Source organism: Leishmania major, chromosome 28 (assembly GCF_000002725.2).
Source record: "Leishmania major strain Friedlin complete genome, chromosome 28".
NCBI classification, from domain to species: Eukaryota; Euglenozoa; class Kinetoplastea; order Trypanosomatida; family Trypanosomatidae; genus Leishmania; species Leishmania major.
This window is the reverse complement of record NC_007269.2, coordinates 659279-681517: the sequence shown is the minus strand read 5'-3', so window position 1 is coordinate 681517 and position 22239 is coordinate 659279. Positions and strand designations below refer to the sequence as shown.

General features: G+C 62.4%; 5 protein-coding genes across 5 annotated transcripts; all 5 read left to right on the top strand.

Annotated features, from left to right (window-relative positions):
• Positions 1 to 1412: 1412 nt before the first annotated feature.
• On the top strand, positions 1413 to 6206 carry LMJF_28_1760 (putative protein kinase; the record flags this gene model as incomplete). Its single annotated transcript, XM_001684406.1, has 1 exon — positions 1413 to 6206. The coding sequence occupies one exon, from the start codon at positions 1413 to 1415 to the stop codon at positions 6204 to 6206; it is 4794 nt and encodes a 1597-aa protein (XP_001684458.1).
• A 1399-nt stretch (positions 6207 to 7605) lies between these two features.
• Positions 7606 to 10428, top strand: LMJF_28_1750 (conserved hypothetical protein; the record flags this gene model as incomplete). Its single annotated transcript, XM_001684405.1, has 1 exon — positions 7606 to 10428. The coding sequence occupies one exon, from the start codon at positions 7606 to 7608 to the stop codon at positions 10426 to 10428; it is 2823 nt and encodes a 940-aa protein (XP_001684457.1).
• Positions 10429 to 11374: 946 nt separating this feature from the next.
• LMJF_28_1740 (conserved hypothetical protein) lies at positions 11375 to 13138 on the top strand (the record flags this gene model as incomplete). Its single annotated transcript, XM_001684404.1, has 1 exon — positions 11375 to 13138. The coding sequence occupies one exon, from the start codon at positions 11375 to 11377 to the stop codon at positions 13136 to 13138; it is 1764 nt and encodes a 587-aa protein (XP_001684456.1).
• Positions 13139 to 14347: 1209 nt separating this feature from the next.
• On the top strand, positions 14348 to 17266 carry LMJF_28_1730 (putative proteasome regulatory non-ATP-ase subunit 2; the record flags this gene model as incomplete). Its single annotated transcript, XM_001684403.1, has 1 exon — positions 14348 to 17266. The coding sequence occupies one exon, from the start codon at positions 14348 to 14350 to the stop codon at positions 17264 to 17266; it is 2919 nt and encodes a 972-aa protein (XP_001684455.1).
• Positions 17267 to 19863: 2597 nt separating this feature from the next.
• On the top strand, positions 19864 to 20811 carry LMJF_28_1720 (conserved hypothetical protein; the record flags this gene model as incomplete). Its single annotated transcript, XM_001684402.1, has 1 exon — positions 19864 to 20811. The coding sequence occupies one exon, from the start codon at positions 19864 to 19866 to the stop codon at positions 20809 to 20811; it is 948 nt and encodes a 315-aa protein (XP_001684454.1).
• Between the last annotated feature and the right edge of the window lie 1428 nt (positions 20812 to 22239).

The following is a 22239-nucleotide window of genomic DNA, read 5'->3' as shown; positions in this document are numbered from 1 at the left end:
GGTGCAGTGCAGATCATCCTTCACCTTGCTGCATTCTCCTTCCAGATGTTCTTCTCTCGTTCCGCCTTCCTTGTGCGCTTGCGCGTGTGTCCGTGCGTGCAGGCGCGCGCGCTTGTTCACTGTGCTCTGCACCCTCACCGCTCTCGTCCTTGTCAATGACTGCTCTCGCAGAAGAGCACTGGTGCACACACTCTACACTCTAGCACGCCACGCCCATCTAGGCATAGGCACCCGGAAGGGAGAGGGGCACAAGCACTTGTTTTAGAGACCGAGAGTGGTCTATGGGCAACCAACTCGCGGCGACGGCCGCCGTTGATCTCGCCAACGTATCGGGTGATCTGGAGCTCATTGCCCCTCTCGGCGCAGAAGGCCGCAACTACTTTGCCACGTTCCACTGCCTCGCATACACCCCATTGACGGTGCCAGCCAGCGATGAGAATCACGCGCGAGTGTTGAGCCGCGGGGGCGCCGTGCCTTACACTCATAACTCGAATGCTCCTCAGTGCTTTTACGGCTTCATCTCGGCGGAGGTTGGTGGCACTCCTGGCGGCAGCGGCGTCCTCCAGAGGCCAGAGTACCAGCCCAACAGCTTCTTCCGCGTTCCCTCATCCCCCTTGCCAGGTGGGGCGTCTGCCGATTCCTCGTCCCCAAGGGTGTTGCCATCGCCGTCGGCGGCTGGACGTGGGCGAGGGCGTGGACGAGGCACAGGCGGCGCCGACGGAAATGTCGGCTTGTTTTATAGTTCAAGCGACTCCGAGGCGAACACAACACAGCTTCTGGCTCGCGAACGCGCCGCGTGGCATCAAGCGCGGTGGCGCCAGCGTTTGCCAATGACCGACCGTCCGTGGCGCACCGTACCGTCCTCGCTGCGGCCCGAGGTGGGATTAGGGCGTGGCGCTGCCGCAGATGCCGCGATGGATAGCTGGTGCCGTGACACACGCTCTAGCGCGATGCCGGCCGCCGGTGGTAGCCACTACAGCATTCGTTTCTCTAGTGCGGATAGCAGCTTGCCGTATGGCAGCGGCTTGGCGCCGGGCTCACCGGTACAGCAGATGACGCTGCGGACTGCCACCCCGTCTCCGTACGCCACGGCGATGTCGGCGAAAGCGGGCCAGACTCCAAACATTGATGCCCTGGTCGCCGGCGTGAGCGGGGAGTGGCGCAGCAACTACGGCAACTACGTGCAGCTACTTCTGCGCAGAGGTGCCGGTGCTGGGCTCACGTCTTCCTCCGCAGTCGCTGCCTATGGTGGCCTTCGCCCCACTTTACCCCCTGCACCAACGAGCGCCGGCCTGCTGTCGTCATCGACGTCGCTACAGCAGCGCTACCTGGTCGAGGACGTCGTCACCAAGGTGTTTGTGCGCACCCCCGACGATCCCGGCCAGGCGTACTTCCTCAAATATGTGCACGAGATGATGGACAACGCCGGTGAGCAGCTGCGCATCGTCGACTCGACACTGAAGCGCACGACTCCACGCAACTGCCTGTGGTACAGCCTTGTCTGCGAGGGCGACGGCTTCTGTGTGCTGCAGCGGCCCTACGTCGCCTTCACGCTTCGTGAGCGTCTCGTGGCCCGCCCTGTGTGGACGGCGCAGGAGAAGCTCTGTATCGTTTATCAGCTGTTAGAGGCGGTGGCGCACCTGCACGAGACCTACGGCCTCACGCACGGCGACATCAAACCGAACAACGTCCTCGTGCAGAGCACCGGCGTGCTGCTGCTGTCTGACATGGCTCTTTTCAAGCCATGCCAGATGCCGCTCGACAGCCCGCTGCTGTTCGACTACTACTACGACACGGACGAGAACAGGGCGTGCTTCGTGGCACCCGAGAAGTTCAGCGACCAGCCGCTGCCCACGCCACCGCCGGAGAGCAAGACGCGGGGCAGTGCAACCTACAATGTGAGCAACGTCAACTTCGATGGCCACACGGCCTCGATGGACGTCTTCTCGACGGCATGCGTCGTGCTGTTCCTTTACAAGGAAGAAGATCCGCTGACACTGTCGCAGGTGCTGAGCCTGCGCCACCTGGCCAACGCCGAGGCCCGCGAAGCGTTTGTGGCGCCCGTTCTGCGCGACGCCAACGTGCCCGCTGCGCTGCATCCGCTGCTGCTGCCGATGCTGTGCGCCACCGCGGAGGAGCGACCGTCCGCGCGCGAGCTGGTGAACCGCGGGCTGCAACAGCGCATCTTTCCCGCCTCGCTCCCTTACCTGTACGAGTCCGTGCTGCCTCGCCTCCTCACCACAGCTCCAGACACGCGGCTGGTACTCCTCCACAACCAGCTGGAGGCGGTGCTGCAGAGATGCGAGGTGCTAGACATGACGCCAGAAGGTAGCGGTGGCACGTCGTCGACGGCTGAGATTGAGGTAGCGGCGTCCGCTGAAGCGGTGGGCGCCGATGCAGCTGACTTGGCGGCGGTTGTGTCCCCATCTCGGCAGCTGGCCGTGTCTCTCCTTCTACCTCTTCTTCTTCAAACCTTGCACAGCACCTGCACGAGCGACGAGGCGGCTTACCGCGGCCTGCTCTGCTTGCGTCGTTGCGCGTCGTACTGCAGCTTCACCTGCCTAGTGGACGCAGTGTTACCACACGTGCTGTTTTACGTGAACAACGATGCCCACGTCTACGGACCGTCCACGCGCCTCATGGCGCTTCGGCTGCTCAGCTCTATCTCGGAAGTCATCGCGCGTCACCTCACGCTCGGGTCGCCGCAGCGCTTGGGTGGCGCCGTGACAACTTCGCGCGATGCGGCCGCTGCGAAGCCCGGCGACACGGGAGAGGGCTCTGCCGTACCAGAGGAGCAGTGGGCACTCATGGAACATCTTGTGCTGCCGTGCCTGTACGGCGTCCTACGGCAGGCGGAGCAGGAGTCCACGGCGGTGCTGGTGGAGGTGGCAAGTCGGCTGCCGCGACTGCTGCTCCTGGCACGCTACATCACGGAGCGGCGGCAGCTCTTATACGGGGCCGATGCGGTGATGACGCAGTCAACTACGGTTGAGAGTCGGTCTGGCACACAAGGGCACCGTGCCCGGCAAACGGGAGAGGCTGCGCATGAGCAGCAGAGTCGCCACGACCCACTGCACGGGCAACCGCACCGCCAGGCCAGCCGGCATCTCTCTCCGAACAAGGGAGGCGAGGAGGGTGACAGGGTGAAAGCGGTGGCAGCGCCAAGTTCGACGTCGATGTCACCATCGCCGCTGCCGCCGCCCCGCAGCAGCAGTGACGCGCTCTACTCCAGCCCCACCGAGGTTGCCATCCTGTGCGAGCAGAGCGTCAGCGGCGGTACGCGGGCGAGGTTGGTCCCGGCAGCGCGCCACACTGAAGCTGGCAAGTCGGCGAACGAGGTGAGCGATGCAGATGGAGAGAATGCAGGCGACTTGCACGGTGCCAGCGCTGCTGGCACGCAGCAGTACCTCACCCAGCTCCACTGCCTCCTGACGAACGGCTGGGGCATGTTGCAGATATTGTACAACCACCCATGCGTCGCCGTCGTCGTGGAGGTCATGCAGCAGTCTTCCAGCACCGTCGCCGCCTTTCTGGGTGAGGAGCGGGTGACAGAGGACCTGATACCTCTCCTCACCACGGCCCTGGCTGCGCCGCTGCGGGTGCAGAGGCTGCTCTATTCACAAGCCATCCTGCTGCACGCCCTGCTCCAGCGTCCGTCGACAAAGACGCTTCGGCTGTTTGTGGACGAAGGCCTGCGGCACACGGACGACGTGTGCCTCAACAGAACCCTGCACAGCCTCGCAGTTGTGGTGCGCAGCCGCAGGCTGCCGCTGGAGGAGACGATGGCACTTGTCCACCAGACCCTGCCGATGCTGGTGGAGAGCCGTTTGTGGCTGCGCGAGGCGGCGTGCGGCGTCGTTGAGGCGGCTGCACAGACCTACTCGGCGAGCGACATTGCACTGCATCTCGAGTACGCCGTGCGGCCGCTGCTGATGCTGCCGGTGCCTCTGGCACACCTGCGCCACTACGCCGCCACGGTCATCCGGGCTGAGCTGACTATGCCGTTCATGTCCTTGGGTGGCACGGCGGGGCCGACGTCGTGCAGCTACGTCAGCAGCGCGCCGTTGAGGGAAAGGGCGTCCGTCACCGGCTCAGCTTGCTTGCTAGGTGAGGACATCTTTGAGGATGATGAGCCGATGAACCAGTTGCTGGAAAATGGCACCGGCGGCGGTGATGGGCGACGCGGTCGCCCAGGGCAGTGGCGAGGCTTCGAATACGGAGGGGGCAACGGAGGCACCTTCCCGAATGTGTTGCCGGAGGTTGTGGCGGTGACCGACTCTGATGCGTCGGCGCCGCCACCGGCGCTTTTGCACGGGCTCCCGTTGCCTGAGGCTTTGTCGTCATCGGTGCCAGGATCGAGGACGTCCCATGAGGCGAGCATCGCGGAGCCTGCAGTGACCGCGCAGCACATCCGCAGCGCCACCGACATGTGCGCTGTCGCCGATGATGGCGGTGACTCGGACGGCATGGCACTTGTCTACCGGCCCGCCGCGCGAGAGGTTGCGCGGGTGCAGCTTGAAGGTCACTCCCTGTCGCTGCACCTCCCAGCTTCTTCCGCGGCGCTGCCAGTGCAGGGTTGTCAACTCCCGACTCCGCCACACCGCAGGGACGTATCGCCGCTGCCCGCCACGCTGCCGCCGCCCTCAGGCGTGAGTCGGTGCAGCCTCAAAGGCGGTGATGGGCGCGTCTTGCACGGTCGAGTGACACCACCCTCCCTGACCTCATCAGCGGCAGCGGCTAGCACCGCGGTGCCGTCTTCCTCCTCAGCATCTTGCTCGGCGTTGCGCCCCACTGCCGCTGCACTCAGCTCCGTCAGCGCTCACATGGGGGCCATCTACGCAGCGGCGCCCTCGCCGTCAGCCAACGGGATCGTGATATCGGCCGGGGCACGAGGTGAAGCTTTTGTGTGGCAGGTCGCCGCGTCGCACACGAGCACAGCTCGCGCGCGTGAGCTGTGCTTGGTGGAGCGAGTCGCGGCGGCGACGTCTAAGGCGGGGGTGCACACCTACACGGCGTGCCAGTGGATCAGTGTGCCAGGTCAGCGGCGAGACTTCACGCTCGCCTCCGTGCCCGCCTCGGCTTCCTGCTCGTTGGTGGCCTTTGCGAGCACCGATGGCGCGGTGAGAGTGCTGGACGTGGAACAGAATGCGTGGGTATCGTCCACCGTTGTCGGTGGCGCTCTGGAGGGCGGGCTGACCGGGCTGGCGCTGCAGGATCGAGCATCGCTGCTTGTGACGACCGCGGCTGGCGGCCTTCACGTTGTGGACACGCGGTGCCGAGGCTGGGGCCGTGCAGACGACGAGGAGTCAGCCGTGGGCTCGACCGCCTCAGTGTGGCACACCCGACTCAATCCACTCGACGGTGCACCGAGCTGCGTGTGCCCGCTCTACACGGGCGACAGGGCGTGCGCTGCAGCCGTCGGCACCTACGGCGGCGCTGTGTGCCTGTACGACTTGCGTTATCAACTTTGCGCGCAACGGGTGGTTCTTGTTGATGACGAGGCAGGGCTACTGTCAGCGTCGGCTCTTGCTTCAGTGCGGCTGTCCATCACGACGGCGTGCGTGGATCCCTTGTCTACGCTATGTCAGAGCTGCCGCCCATCGTCTTGGGAGCCGGAGACAGCGGCGGGGCCGAGTCTGCTTCTCGGCACAACCGGGGGCACGGTGTATCGCCTCCTCCTCCAGAGCGCCAGCTACTGGCCTGCGTTTCAGTGTTGTCGCAACGGTGGCGGTGCCATACGCACGATGTTGACGCAGCCCACGCACGGCTGCGTCTTCACCGGCAGCGAGGACGGGTATATTCGGAGCTGGTCAACTGACCGCCCAGAGACGTCCCACACTCTGGTGTGCGCGCTGTACCGATCTCCGACATACACCGTGGTGCGCACTGGTGCCGCGGAGCGGGCGCTGGCAGCGAATCTTGTGCGTGGCGACGCAGTTGCCCCACCGGGCAGCAACGGCAGCAAGGGGCTTGCTTCCCTCACCGTGCGCGAAGGCAGCGACATCCGCCACGGCGGCTGCGCTCTTCCGCGACACGCCCCGGATGCGATCCTCGCCTTGTGTGCTGTGCGCATGACCACCACGTCCTTGGCGTCTTGGGGTCCCAGCAACAGTGGCAGCGGTGGAGGAGGTGAGCCATGCTATCTGCTCTCTGGATCCCGCGACGGCACGCTGACGCTTTGGGACAACGACCCTGAACGGCTCTGAAGAGAGACGAACACAAGGGAGTGAGAGTAGTGTGTCTGGTCTGTGTGTGTGTGTGTGTGTGCTTTTTCCGGTTGGCCGGCATATGTTGCCGCTGTCGCCGCCAGCCCTCTGCGAACGCGACTTCGGCGCTCCCCCCACCCCCCTCCCCCCGCATTGCACGCCTCCTTCACTGACAAGCCGACGCAGTCGCCACCACCTCCCACTTTTACTGCGTGCCGTAGCGCATGCTGATGAGGGAGGCTTTGAGATAGAGAAAGAGCGTGCGTGCGGGGTGCGACCGGGATGCCATATCTGCTTTCTGCCATTGTGTTCGTCTGTTTCTGTTCTGTATCACGACGCTGCTTTTCGGTGAACAACGCAACGAACACGTGCGACCACACCGAGGGAGCCATGCTAAGGGAGAGTGCGAAAACGGAAGCAAGAGGGTCCAATGTCGACTCCTCGTTGTCAGGGAGGATGGCAAGGGAAGCGGGGGGGGAAATAACCCGGGCAGTCGGCGCTGCTTCTTGCAAGGCTTTCTGACACTGCGCGTCCCTTTGTCCCACCATTCTCCTCTCCTCCCCTCATTTTTCTCGCCTCCCCCGCCCGCTGTTTTGTTCTTCTGTGTGCGTACATATCTGCGTATAGACTGATGTGTTTTGTGTGCTTGCATCCCTTCACTTGCTTCTCCGCTCTCCCCCGCTCTCTTGCACGGCGTCGAGCCCATCCTCTCTGTGTCGTGGGTCTTCGTCCCTCGCTTGGACCTGTGCCTGCCTTTGTCTGCAGAGAGAGAGAAGCACACGCGCACACGCACACACACAAAGAAACACAACGGTGCCCCTAATGGCATTCGTGATGGCGGTGGCACCGTGCACACAACCTTCTCTGTCGGTGCGACGACTTCGCCACCCTCTGCTTGGGGGCTAACTACACAGACGCGTTCCAGTGGCACGCTGGATGGTCGTTCTCGAATCTCTGCATTCGCGCTGTCGTTGATCGTCCTTTGGTGTGTCCCCCCTCACCTCCACTTTTCTCCGCCGTGTGTGTGTGTGTGTGTGTGTGTGTGTGTGTGTGTGTGTGTGTCTGTGTGGTGCGTGCACCCCCCCCCCCACTCCTCCTCCCCATCCTTCTCTGCCTCGTTTTTCTTTTGTGCCCGTGGATGAGGCAAGCGCGCCCACCACACAAATTTCCTTGGCGTTCCGCTTAGGGTGCTCCGTCCGCAGGGGGCATCTGCTGCACCAGGGCATACACGCAACCACACACACACACACACACACACACACACACACACGCACGCAAACTGCCCTGTCGTCTCGGCTTCCACAGGAAGCGAGACCCACTGCGCGAGGTGCATGCATGGACACGCAACGCGCTGACTTGTGTGCGTGTGCTTGTCTGGAGTGCGTCCCCCCTCAAGAAAATGGGCAGCGATACGGCCTTCCTGGCGCTGGCGAACACGGCCATTGAAGCGGAGATTCGCGCGTACTTTCCCTACACGGCCCTGTATCGCCGTCTATGCAGGGGCGGATCGGAACGCGCGATAGACTACCTCTACCGCGAGTTTTCACCTGTCCTTGTTGACACTGCTGATGACGGCACGCCTGCAACCGCGGCTTTAGTGGTGGGGGTTGCGGCATCTAGCCCTGGGCTATCTCAGACTCAACGCAAGCGCAGGCGCGCGAGCCTCGTGGAGGAGCTGCAACAAAGCCTGAAAGAGTTCGCGGCGGGGACCGCCAGGCTCGTCCAAGCGCGACTGGAGGCCGCTGCCCCCTCAGGCAAGGAAAGTGAGGTGTGCGATAGCGCAGCCGTGACGGTACCGCCGACCACCGGTGGGGCTGGAGCCGAGCCATACACGGTCACGTGCCGCCGCTGCACCACAAACGTCACATGCGCATACCCCTGCTGGGTGCTTGACGGCTACGTGGTGCTGTGGGCTGAATCGGTGCTCGAAGTTGAGTGCGTGGCAACAAAAGCAGCCGTGGCAGCGTCCTTATTGGCGTCGCCTGTGGTGGCAGCACACACGCAGGGCAACTCGAGTGTGAAAGGCTCGCTAGCGTTGCGGAGACCCCGCGATGCGATCGATTCCCGTGCCTTCCAGGCCGCCAATACACTACACTTCTCTTCGAGACGTCTGCTTTTCTCTTCGCACCGACCACTGGGTCTGCGTCCCCTGCTTCAGCGACTCACCGGCGCGCTTGACGGCTCAGCAGAGGACGCGACTGCACCACCAGCGCCGCTCATGGCCACCACAAGAGCAAAAGAGACTCGCTCTCGCAAGCAGCGGGGTCGCTCTCACTCAGACAGCACCCACCCGTGCGCCTCTACCGGGCCCCCGCCACCGGCGACAAGGATGCTCCGACTGCACAGCATGAGCATTGTGAACAGCGACGCGGTCAGCAACATGCGTCCTGCGTCCTTTGCTCTGCAGTCAGTCGTGCAGCCCGGCTGGCAGACGGCACTGGAGTGCTACCCGCGACACATGGTGCACTTTGGCCTGCTGGTGTACGCCGCGTGGCATGCGAGCTCACGGACGTGGGAAAGCGTGCTATCGCATGGAGGCACTTGCAGGGATGGTAGCGCCGCAGCTGAAAACGGCCATACAGTCATGTTGCCGTCGCGCAGCAGTCGAAGTGACGCTGCCCTGCAGAACACGTCCGGAGAGCGGGGCGCATGGCACACACCCGAATCTACGACAGAACCCACTTCGTTGTCGCCTACGCCGGAAGTAGGTGGAGAGATGCGCCCCGCGTCACTGGTCAAGTTGTTGCCTCACACATCACACGACGCAGTCTTGATTCTAGGGCTCGGCGGCAATGTGCTGGGGCAGTGCTTAGATGCGCTACTGCCTGCCGCGGTGCCGCTGCACATCGTGGAGGTGGAGCCGGCGGTATTGCAGGCGTGCTGTGAGCATGGACAGTTCCCGGCGATCGACGTAGTGGACGACTGGAGAGGGGAACGTGATGCGGCGCCGTCGTGCAACGCATTGAAACGGGCATCTGCTCCGCACAAGAAAGACGTCTCGCCTTGCAGGTCCGAAGAGATGTTGGAGACTGCGCCTGCTGCTTCGCTCGTGTGCCCCGCCGCGATGCAGTGGGCGGCCGGCCTGATTCACTGCAAGAGCGCCACACCAGCGGCATTTAGGGCAATGCGTCAACAAGCGCCCATGCTGTTGGAGAGGTTGGCTGCGCCGCCGTCTGCAGTGCCTAGTAGCGCCACAAAGCGCGCCACGTGTGCGCCAAGCTTGCCTCGCGGATCAGGAACCGCGGTAGAAGCACCGCTGCAGGCGCAGCAGGACAGGGGCGAGTATGTTTGCTTTCTGCAAGATGCCTACGCCTATCTGCGAACCAGCGCCTCCTCTCCCACTACTTTGACAGCGGCACAGGGTGCCGTTGCTCGGCATCGAGCATCCCACTCTGCTAATGGTGCCGCACATCCTGTTGCTCCTTCTTCACCCCCGCAAGAGACTTGCCCGAGGCTTTCGGCGCAGTCACGGACACTGTCATCCAAGCAGGAAAAGGAAAGCTCGTCAGCTGTCGAAGACGCGACTCCATTATTGCAGTACAGCATGATCTTCCTTGATTGCTACGACCCGGATAGGGAGCGCATGATGCACGAAGGCACGCTTGTTGAGCTCTGCGCGCGGCGGCTGCGGCCTGGTGGTGTACTGGTAGTGAATGCGCATGTGCTGCCAAGCGTGGAGAACTTGCGCCGTGATTTCCTCGGCTGCGGTTTTTCGACTGTGCAGGCGCTGCGAGTAGCCGGGCATACGCAGACGGTGGTGGTGTGCGTCGCGCAGGACAAGGTAGCGGACGGGGCACCTGCAGCCACCGAAAGGTTGGCTAGCCGTGCTGCTTGTGCGCCGATGCTGACCGAGAAGCGGGGCCGGTTCACAGTTCGTCAGATGCAGCTCCTGGCGACGGCCCTCAATGGGTACCTCCATGTGGCCGGCAGCTCGTCATCAAGCGTGACCGGTGGCGGCGATGCAGCTGGGCGAGACAAGGTATCACCTGCAGCCGCTACCAGCACCACCGCCGACGCCTCCTCCCTCTCCTGCACTTCTCCACCATCCCCGCCGGTAATGCCGGCGTTTTGGTTTGATGCGGCATGGCTGAAGTCGTGTCGCCGCGTCGTGGTCCCCCCAACCAAAATGCCAAGCGGCTGTCGTGCACGACCAGCCAGTACCACCCCGTCACAGGCCTGTTCCATCGACGTTGATCTGCGTGTGTGGGAGCACTACTTTTGAGGGAGAGCGAGGAGGAGGAGGGGGAGGGGCGGCCAAGACATTACTGCCGTGGTGGTTCACTCATGGAGAACTGATACTGGGAGGGAAGCATGGGCTGCTATCCGCGGTGCGCTGCATCTTCCGCAACAAAGCAACCCCCCCCGTGCCTCCCAGGATACAAACCCATGTACAGACGTGTAGATGTAGGCATGAGCATGCGCACGCACGCACACACACACACTCACGTATGTATATGTAAATAAATATATATATATAAATATATATATATTTATATATACATATATAGATATACATATACGTGATGCCCATAGATGCCTGTGAAGCCTGCATAGAGAAGAGAGGGAAAATGGACGTACACCTTGCACTTTCGCAGAGGAGGGAGAGAGTCTAGCAAAGGCCTTTCATCCGAGGTGCATCATCGCTGATGTCGCGGTGGCAGTTCCACTCTGCCTTCTTGATCATCTTGCCTGGGCAATACTCCGGCATGTCGGCGTCGCAGCAGGGATGACAAGGCATTTCTCCTCCTGGACGCCATCCTCGACCGGCGTGGGAGGGGGTGGCGCATTATGCTGTCGCATGTTTCTCTCATCATCCCATGTGACCTAGACGGCACTCTTCTTCCCTCGCCACCGTCCGCCATACCTGCCCACTGCCTCCTGGGCTTCTCCTTTCTCTTCTCGACTTCTGCCGGCCTTCACTCATACCCGGCCCCCCCCCCCCCCCCCCCCCACACACACACACACACACATTGACACACCGACACGCACACACACACACACACACACACACACACACGTACACACACACACACACACACACATGGAAAAGTGCTGCACCCTTCACCTAGTTGCTCTTCCGGCGAGGCGCATACCAGGTCTCCCTCGTCTCTCCTGGATCACAGGCACAGGCACCCGCTGCAGAGGGCGTACGGGACAGACGCGCGCCAATGGACGTGTATCGTCAGGCGGCTGAGATCGTCGGCATTGTGCGCGAGGGCAACGGTACGGCCAAGGCGCTGTGTCTGCGAAAGGATATGCAGAAGAAGAAACAGACCTACGCTGTCGTGTGCGAGACACTGCGCCACTACGAGCTCCTCGAGGACGTGCTGGAGGTGGCAGAGTTCTTCAAGTACTATCCTCAGGCGAACCACGAGTTTGCGATGTGCATGGCCTACGACGTGGTGCTCGGCAAGGGGGTCAACACCCACAACGACAGCACCGCGCGTGCCGTATCGCACTCGGCCTCGTACCTGCGTGAGGCGTACTGGCAGGTGCGCAAGCACCACGTCATCCCGCCGCGCAGCAGCGAAAAGTTGGACGATGAGGTGGCGGCCGACACGGAGGGCGGTGCGAGAGGGAAGAGACGCAGCGGCGACAGCGTGTCCTCGTCCCCCTCGCTGCAGCTGCCGCGCTACGCTCGTGTCAACACTCTCAAAATATCAGTGGAGGAGCTGGTGAGTCGACTGCGCCGCTCCGCAGAGGTTCGCAAGCGCGCCCGTGACGCCAAGGACAATGACGGTGACGCCGCTGCTAGCTCTCACCCGCAGCAGCAGAACGGCGACAAGCGTGCCACACGTCGCGCGTCATCGCGGCCGCACCGCCCGCTTCCCGAGTTCACGCAAGACCCTGTTGTGCCGCATTTGCTGGTTTTCCCACCTGGTACGGATCTGCACGCGCACCCGGCGGTGCGCAGCGGTCAGCTCATTCTGCAAGATCGCGCCTCCTGCCTTCCTGCGGCGGTGTTGCTCGACGCTGTCCCTGTTGAGGTGATCGAAGGCGATACGGCCGGCAGCAGCAAAGGCAGAAAGAAGGCGAAGGGTGGTACGGCGCTGGGGAAGGAGAAGGGGAGGGGCAACGAGACGGATGCGGCGGCGCGCAGGCCGCTGGAGTACGTTGTCGACGCCTGCGCCGCACCAGGCAACAAAACAACCCAGCTCGCTGCACTCGGTGCACCACATATCAAGATTATGGCGACCGAGCGTGATGAGCGGCGTGCCGATCTGCTGTCCAAGCGGGTGGCGTCGCTCGGCGCGGCGGACTACGTCAATGTCGTGAGCATGGACTTTTTCCAGCTCTCCTCCGACGACCGCGCGGCGACAGAGGGCATCCTGCTCGACCCCAGCTGCAGCGCCAGCGGTGTCATGACGCGCGTCGACGTGGCTCTTCAGCACCACCACCACCACCACCACGAGCAGCAGCGCAAGGGAAAGGCGCGGCAGGCCGACAGAAGGGTCTCCCTTCTTCAGGGCAGCCGGCGCGGCAGCCATCATGAGGATGCGGACCGTAACGCGGCGGAAGAGGGGCAGCTGGACGACGGCGACCGCGAGGAGACCGCCAACAGCGGTGCCATCAACCCTGCGGCACAGGGCAACGAATTCTCAATGAAGGAGGAGCGTGTCGAGAAGCTGGCGCGTCTGCAGCGCAAGCTCCTAGCGCACTCTCTTCTCTCCTTCGATAACTGCCGCACCGTCGTTTACTCCACTTGCTCCGTGCACGAGGAGGAAAACGAGGAGGTGGTGCGGCAGGTGCTGGACGACGAGCGGGTAAAGGCGCGTGGGTGGCGACTGAGCAACATTATGCCCAACACGTGGAAGACGCGTGGCGCGGAGCGGGAGGGCGAGGAGCACCCGCTGCGCTTCACCATCCGTTGCGATCCGGCGACAGAGGCGACGAACGGCTTCTACGTTGCCCGCTTTGACCGCGTGTGCTGAGCGCCCCCTCCCTCCCTTCCTCTCTCTCTCTGTGTGTGTGTGTATGTCGTGGTGTTACGCCACACTCGCAAGAGGCGCTGAAGACCGACTCTTTACTCCCTCGTGTCTTGTCCCCCACTCCTTCCTCTCCTCCTTGAACGGGAGAAGAACAAGAGAAAGACTGATAATAAGAATCGGCGTGTGTGCATGCGTGTGTGTGTGTGTGTGTGTGTGCGTGTGCCTCTCGCTGCGTGAGGTCGTGGGGAGGCGAAGACAGCGGCGGCTTTGTCGCAAGATGCGATGTGCAGCCCTTACGGGGGAGGATCACACCGACCTCACCACCGCGCTTCCGCGTGATACACACACTCACACGTGTGCATGTGCGTATCTGTTTCCGTGCTTTGATGGGTGACTCTCGTGTAAGTAAACCCCCTGCCAAACGTGGCGCAGGGGAGGAGCAGGACAAACAAGAACAAAAACAACGTATCGAGGGGGAGCGCGAAGCTGCTTCGTAGGCTCTCTCGTTGAGGGGCAACCAAACCCTCCCTGCCCCCCTCCCCCTCCTCCAGCATGGTAGATGCTTTCTCTCGTCCTCTCTGTTTAGCGTCGCCTCTTGTCGTCACCAATGCAGATTTGGTGTCGAGCGCTATCTTCGTCATTGCGTTCTCTGTCTCTGTCTCTCTCTCTCTCTCTGTGGCTTACGCTCCATCTACTGGACGCCTTGTCGGTGGTGCTCACGCACGCAAAAACACGTGCGTGATGCGCACACGCACACCTCTCCCTGCCTCTTGCTTTGTGTTGCGTGGGGTGCCAGCAACGAGTTTTGGTCTCTTACTTCTTTGTTTACGTTTTTAGCTAGGCCTGTGTTAGTTAGTGTGCCTCTCTATTTCTTCCCGCCCGCCTCGAGGAACATATCCACTCCTCTCTTCCCTATCCGTCCAAAGTTACGCGCAGAAGACGTTCGAGGGTTTGCGCGGCGACTGCCTCTTCCTCTCGTGTCTCCGCTGTGCATGCGTCTCAGCGCGTCGGCGCGGGTATTTGTCCATTCCCCCCCCCTCTCTCACCCCGAGCACGCCTTTACCGTGGTTGGCTCTTGTAGAGCTCCTGTGCACATCCGGCAGTCGAACCCCTCCATCGTCCCCTTTCCACAGCACGTCACCGCAACGCACCGCCACGCGCACGACCGCAGAGAGATCGGCGACACCGCAACAAGACAAGAGCGAAGGCGACATGGTGCAGGGGTTGTCCTCCGCGAAGGCCGTGCTGGCGCTACTGAGCGAGGCGGAGAACCTTGTCGTGCTTTTTGCACTCAAGCGGCTCTCGTCCTTGATGGACACGTTCTGGCACGAGGTCAGTGCGAAGCTGCCCCTCATCGAGGAACTTGCCGCCTCCGAGAAGCTGGCGGATGAGACGCGCCGCCTCGCGTCTCTTGTCGCGTCGCAGGTGTACTTCCACCTCGGCGACTACAGCAACTCGGTAAAACATGCGCTCGCCGCCGGCACCGCCTTCGACGCGACGACGCGGTCACTCTTTACGGACACGATCTTGAGCCGCTGTATTGACACGTATGTGGCATACCAGGAGACGCCGGAGAGCGAGCGGGCGGAGCTGCCGCCAAAGCTGGAGGAGCTCTTTGTCTCTCTGACCAAGTCATGGGTGATGGAGAACGAGACCATGGCGGACTTGAAGGAGATGGTCGGCTTCACCGTGCGTGCGTTCCGGCTGGACTTCCTGGAGAAGGTGCTGCGCCAGGCGCTGAGCAGGACGCACTCGGCTGAGATTCTGAACTTCACCTTCTACGTGGCGAACGTGCTGCTGCAAGACATCACGTTCCGCCGCAAGGTGCTCCGTCTGCTTGCGGATCTGTACACAGATGGTCTCTCCACTATCGACTACTACTCCCTGGCTCACTGCCTGCTGTTCCTTGGCGATGTGGAGGCGACCTCGAACCTTATTTGTGGCTTGTGGAGGGGCGGCAGCAGGATGGTCGCCTTCCAGCTAGCTTTTGACCTCTTTGAGTATGGCAACCAGGAGTATCTCTCTGGCGTCGTCGCCCATTTGGACAAGCAGCTTGGGGTGGCGGAGCAGGCGCTGGAGGTGCAGCCGGCCCCGAGTACCTCTGACGCTGCCGGCGATGCATCTGGCGCACCGGCAGCGGCGGCGGTGCCGGAGTCGGCGGAGCAGAAGCTGCTCTCCGTTCTCAGTGGTCAGGTGACGACGAACCTGAACGTAAAGTACCTTTACTCTCGCTGCGTCGCCGACGTGTACGTGCTGGCGCATATTAAGAAGATGACGGACCCACGCAGCTCTGTTATTCACAACGCGACGGTGGTGGCGAACGCGTTCATGTACAGCGGCACCACGATGGACGGCTTCTTGCGCGACAACATGAAGTGGCTCGGCGCTGCGCAGCACTGGGCCAAGTTCACTGCTGTCGCCAGCACTGGTGCCATTCACCGTGGTCACACGGAGGAGGCGATGCGGGTGCTGGAGCAGTACCTGCCGAAGGGCCCAAGCGTGCCGACGCTGCCGTACCAGGAGGCAGGTGCGCTGTACGCGCTCGGCCTCATCTACTCCCCGCTCGGCGCCACGCGTGACCGCAGGACTATCCAGTACCTTGAAGAGAACTTGCAGAAATTCTCGACAAACGTGCAGATGGTCCACGGTGCCTCGCTCGGCATCGGCCTCACGGCGATGGGGCTGCAGGACGAGGGCCTCTACGACGCCCTCTTCACGTGCGTGACGGGCATGGACGCGGTGGCGGCCGAGGGCGCGTCCGTTGGCGTCGGCATGCTCATGCTCGGCAGCGGCAACGACATTGTCTTGCAGAGTCTCAAGAACGTCGCCTACGAAGAGAACCAAAAGGAGAAGGTCATACGTGGCGTGTGCATGGCCATGGCGCTCATCAACCTTGGCCGCGAAGACGAGGCGCTCCCGTTGGCGGAGGAGCTGCTCGAGAGTGGTGACCCGTGGGTGCGCCTGGGCGGCTGCTTCGTGCTCGGTCTGGCCTACGCCGGCACCGAGAACGCCAAGACGATTGAGAAGCTGCTCAGCGTCACGGTGAAGGACATGTCCGACGACGTTCGCCGCACCGCTGTGACCATGGTCGGCTTCCTGACCTTCAAGGACCCGAACCTGTGCCTCGATCTGATTCGCGTGCTCGTGGATAGCTACAGTCCGCACGTACGCTACGGTGTAGCGATGGCACTGGCTGTGAGCGCGGCCGGCACCGGCAACGCCGCCGTCATCGACGTGCTGTGGGACATGCTGGAGGACATTGTCGACTACGTGCGCCAGGGCGCCGCGATGGCGCTTGCCATGGTTATGGTGCAGCTGACAGAAAAGGAGAACCCGAGGGTGAAGGATTTCCGCCTGTTGTTGGAGAAGAAGATCGAGGACCGTAACGAGGGACGCTGCTCCAAATTCGGCTACGTGCTTGCTTCCGGCCTGCTCGACGCGGGCGGCCGCAACTGCACCTTTGCCCTGCACAAGCAGCGCCACCGCCTCGACAAGGCTGTCGTCGGCGTCTTCATGTTCCTGCAGTACTGGTACTGGTACCCGTACTTGCTCATGATCACGCTGGCCATGCAGCCCACGTGCATTATTGGTCTGAACGAGTCGCTGGAGCTACCCGAGTACACGTTCAAGTCCAACGCCCCTCCCAGCACCTACGCCGTGCCCAAGTCGGTGCTGCAGGAGAAGAGGGTGAAGACGTCCGAAGTGCAGGCGGTCGTGCTGTCCACGACGCGCAAGGAGGAGGAGCTGCGGCAGCGCCGTCACCAGGGGCCTGGAAGCTCGGGGTTGACCGCCGGCGCCTCCGCGACTGGCGCGCCTGGCGGTGATGGCGGGGTTGCTGAGGCGGGCAGCAAGAGGGGCGGCAACAAGGACGGCGGCGGCGCGTGTGGCGAGGCGGCGGAGCAGGAACCGGCCTTTGAGATCCTGCACAACCCAGCGCGTGTGACGGCGCATCAGTTTTCCGTCATTTCGCATGACGTAGACGTGCGGTACGTACCGCTGAAGCCGAAGCCGATGGGCATCTGCCTCTTGAGGGACACGAAGCCTGAGATGGGTGCCGAGGTGCTGGTAGCGCCTGTGGTGCTGTCGGACCGCGACGAGGCCCCTGTGCCGGAGCCCTTCTCCTACCCGTAGAGCAGCAGCATTCGCGGAGGAGGGGAGGGCGCGGGCTGTGTTGCACAGGTGCATCCAGGCACCCAAACAGACTGGCGCACGCTTGCCGTTTTTTTTTATATTTGCTCTCTTTCGGAGTTTCATTAGGCCTGCCGCATACATCAGGGTGACCCTCGCCTTCTTCCCCTCCTCCCGACCTTTCGTATCCATCTCCTCTGCGTTCTGTGTCACGCCCGATGATTCGTTTCTCTGTAAGGCGTGGGGCGGGTGCCGCACCTGCTTTGGCTGCCGTTATCGCGCCTGTGCGTGTGCTGACCTCTTCATAAAGAGCAGAGCTGCAAAATGAAGAGGTCAGGAGAGTGTGTACAGGTGTGTCTCGGTGTATTTGGGACCACCACCATCACGTGGCCCCCGTAGGGGGTGTGTGCGTGTGCGTGGGGGAGGGGGATCCAAGAGAGGAAGGAAGGGAGGGGGGGGGGAGGAATCAACGCTTCCTCCGCCTGTCGTAGCTTCTCTTCCCTTCGCCCACTTTTTGTATGTAGCCTTCCTGTCAGCTCTCTCTCTCTCTCTCTCTAACTCTGTACTCCGTTGCCCGTCCGTTTCGCGCTCTCGTTGTCCGCCTTCACCGATGGGCCTTGGGCGTTGTGTATGCGTGTATGTGTATGTGTATGTGTGCTCCAGACAGACATGCAAAAAGAAAACGCAGCGAGACAAGAACGAACTACGCACTCGGGCGGTGTGTCGATGTGCCATCTCGCGGTGGTATGGATGCGCATGTGCGCCACTCTTAACAGGTGATCCAATAAACAAAACAGCGCCACGTCGCTCCGTCGCCTGTCGCCTGATCCGTTGCTCCCTCGTCCGCCTCCCTTTTTTCCTGCGCACCTGGTGCTGAGAGAGGTTGAGGTCGGTGTGGAAAGGGGGGCGCAGGGGGGGGGGAGGGGCGGTGGGCGGGATCGGAGGCGCGATTGACGTGGGCGGCCAGCGAAAAAAAGAAATGGAGACAGGGAAGCCGCCTCTCTGCGCAGCAACGCGTGCCTCTGTCCAGCCCTCCTCCCTCCCCCATCTTTCTCTATGTTGCTTGCATGCGCTTCTGCGCGCGGCTGCTGTGCTGTGCGCAGGGAATAAGTCAGAGCGAGAGTGACATGCGCTTCTGTGACCCTGCTCCACTTCGCACCCTCGGGGGGGGGGGGGAGGGGGAAGGCGGATCCAAGCCCACTGGCATCTAGAAAGGGGTCGCGGCGTAGGTCTACATCCGGTATCTGTTCTCGCATTTCTTTCTCATGCTCGCTCTGTCTGTTGGCTCTTCAGCATGTGGCGGAGGAACACACTCGAGGAAAGGAGGAGGCGAAACAACGTCTGCTCGACAAGGCGCTCACCTCTGGCGCTCCCGTAAAGTCTATCTGTGTACGCGTGCCGCCATATTCTTTCGATTAGCCTTTGCGCGCTGAGCCGGTTGCCGGTGTGGCGCACGTGCACGCAAGCATCTTTAGCGCACCGCCACCCCTTCACCCCCTTCCCAGGGCTCCACAACCGGTCATTTGGCTGCCGTCGTGGCTTGCGACTGCGCCCCACTCTTCCACTCTCCTCGCATCCCGTCCCCGCACACCAGTGCGACAGCTTGACGCAGCGGCGCGTCTCTTCCCTCTTTTCACCGTCTTGGCGGCCGGCTCTAGCTTCGTCGCTGTTTTGAGAGCGGTGGGCGGTGTTGGAAAGACGGATCAATAATGTCGCTGCATTTCGACTGGAGTCGGTTAGAGGAGACGTGCGCTGAGGCGCTGCGCCAACTCATCAACAAGCGACTCGCCGAGGTGGTGGGGGGCATCAACAGCCGAAATACCGCGCAGCCAAGCAACAGCGCTGCCGGATCAGCCTCAGCGGCCGCAAAGACGCGTGCAACCACTCCCACCACGGTTCCCGGTGGCGCGGGGCTTGCTGCCTCTTCCTCGGCCGGCGCTTACGGCGGCAGCGCTGCCGGGACGGGCAAGTCGGAGTACTCACTCAACGCCAGCAGCAACGGCTCCCCGCAAGAGATGGTGGCTGGCTTCACCGCCATCCCGGCGAGCACGGCGGCCGGCACCGCTACGAGTCGCTGGGAGTCCATGTCTGACCCGTCGGCCAGCTCCACGCTCGCGAGCGCGGCGGCACTGCACCCTTCTGGCACGCAGGTATCCTACAGCAGTGCTGGTCTGTCAGCGGGTGGAGCGGCGGCGCCAGCATCGGCGGCAGAGATGCCTCTACCTGGGAGCGCGGGCGGTTCAGTTGGCGGTAGCGGTGGCAGCGGCGTTGGCCCGGGCGTCTCTATAACAGGACCAGCCATCAGCACCGCCTCCCCGTTGCACAACAGCGGCTATCACGGCGCAGGTGCACCCGTGCTTGCAGCAGACACGCATAATGGCAATAATGGTGGCGGGCCGTCAGAGAGTGCCTCCTTCGCGGGTGAGCCGACCGCTGCGCCCGCCACAGCCGTCTATCGTACCCCTGTGGGCGCGTCGTGGCCGTGCTTCGGCTCAGCGAGCTCCACTGCAGTGGGGTCGTTCCTCTCCCCAGACGCAGCGGAGAGCGCGAGCAAGGTGCCGCCGATTGTGTACTTGGAGGTGGGCCGAGTGGAATGGGGGATGACCCCGCCATTCGTCGAGATCGTCGCCTTCGAAAACGCGATTGACGGGCCGCCTGGCCGCACGCGCCAGCACCTTCATCAACAGCAGCAGGGCAGGGTACCCTTTGGTGGTGGCAGGGAGGGGCAGGGGGCCATCGGGCCCGAGACGCGCGGAACTTCCCCGTACACCGTGAGCCATTCCACGTCAACGGAAACTCTCATGACCACCTCCGCCGCCGTGGAGCCGGGCGCGGGTCTCGCCGCCGCTGCGGACAGCATCAGCGAGTGCTTGCACGGCTTCCCTTCCCGCGTGCACACCGGGGCCAAGACTCCGCACCCGGTGACGGGGTCACATCGATTCTTCGACGGGGCAAGCGTCGGCAGTGCTGGCGGTGCTGATATGTCTCTCCACCAGCAGCCGGCCTCCTCCTCTCCTTCACAGTTTCCGTCGCAGCCGGAGCCGGTGGACTCGCTGGCCTCGGTTCTGGGTCCTGGCGGCCTCTACGTGCGCTTCCACATAACCTACGGCGGTGCGATGCACCTGTCGCTGAACATTGCGGTGCAGCATGAGATTCGACTCGGCGCTGTTGCACTGCGTGTCAGCCTGCCCATGATGTTCTGCATCGCTAACCTCGACCTCGACTGCTACATCTGCGTGAACATGAAGCACAACATGTGCGAAGTGTGGCTCGAGCCGGGCCCGCTCTCGCCGTCCGTGGTGAATCGACTGAGCATCACCGCCATCGTCGGCGGGGACGACGATGATGGCGGCTCCTCGACCGACTTCTATTCTCACTTTGGCGGCAGCAGCATCTCCGACGGCGACGGCGTTGAGGAGGAAAGCGGTGTTTACGTGAATGAGCACGAGGTGTCGCAATTTGTGCTGCATGAGCTGCGCTCCATCTTGCGCGAGACGCTTGTCGCGCCACATTCCGTTCGCATACCGGTGTCCTTCGGCGGCAGCTAACCTCGGAAGGGAGGGGGAGGGAGCGAGGGAACCGAAGCACACGAGCGCAGCTATCCTGCAACGCATCGCTGCGGCATGCACGTGTATACAACGAACAAATAAGACGTGGAAAGACAGTGGCAGGACTGCCAATGATGGCATGTGAGCCGCTGTGCCGAGTGCGGGTGTATGTGCGTGCCACCTCCCACGGCGACTGCCCTCATGGGAGGCGGATCACCCCCGTAGCAAACGGCAGTGCCGCTACGAGTGTGCGGAGGAGAGGGCGCGGGTTCGGGGGGGGGGTGCAGAGACGCATTCAGCTTCCACCCTGCAGCGCCGCACCCCTTTTCTGAACATCGGCTCTCCTCTCGTCACCATGTACGCAGCACTCTTTCTCACACGTCGCATGCGCACGACTGTCGCGATGCAGCCACAAACTGATCGCTGCACCCTCTCCTGTCCTGTCGTTAGGGACGAGCTCTCCTCCTCGCTGCCAAATTTTTTTCTGTCTTTCCCCGTGTGCGAACTGTGTGCACCCCGCACGTCCGTCTCTGTGCCACGCCCGTTCCCGCGGTATCATCTCTCCTGTCGACAAGGAAAGGCGGAGCACTCTTCTCGCAGAGCGGGCCGTTTGTGTGTGTGTGTGTGTGTCTCTGTCTCACTTGTAGGTGTTGCTTCGGGATGTGTGGGGCGTCTTCTCTTTCTTATGGTGCGTTTACATTGCTGTCACCACTATCACCATCGCTACCACGCCTCACTGCCGTAAGAGATGCACATCGGGGGGGAGGGGAGAGAGAGAGAAACAATAAGCCGCTGCTTCTCACTCATCTTGCCTGGCGTGTTTCTGTGACTGTGTGTTACACAGAAGGAAAGGGGAGGTCGGTCGAACCTCCCCCAACTCCTTCACGTCTTCGCTTCTTCCCTCCCATCGTAACGGATCATACATATGTGTATATGTGTGCAGCTGACCTTGAGGCCTTCCTCGTCACCCACCCGCACCCCTCCCCTTTCCCCTCGCTCTCTTTCCGCCTTCTCTGCTTTCTTTCGGCGCCCTGCACGGCACTGCACGGCTGCGGCAGGTGCACAAGGACTCGTGTTTTCTTTTCCTTTGTGCTGCCTGCTTGCCCTTCCGGCCTCCTCATTTCCCAGCCACTGCTGCCGCTGCTGCTGCAAGTGTGACAGCAGCACCTGTGAAGGCGCTGGCTGCAGCAGAACAGATGCGCACGGCGATAAACATCCACGCGCAGACCGACTCACTCTCGACACACCCTATAGGAGCTTGCAGGCTTCACCAGCACGCGCGCACGTGCAGCAATACGCGGTACTCAGAGGACGATCTATTCTCGAAGCAGCTTGGCGTTCATGAGCAGAGCAATGCTGCCGCCGTCCAATGTGTATTCCTCCGTCAGCTTTCGCACGCCGGTGAGCACCGCCGCCGTCAGCACCACC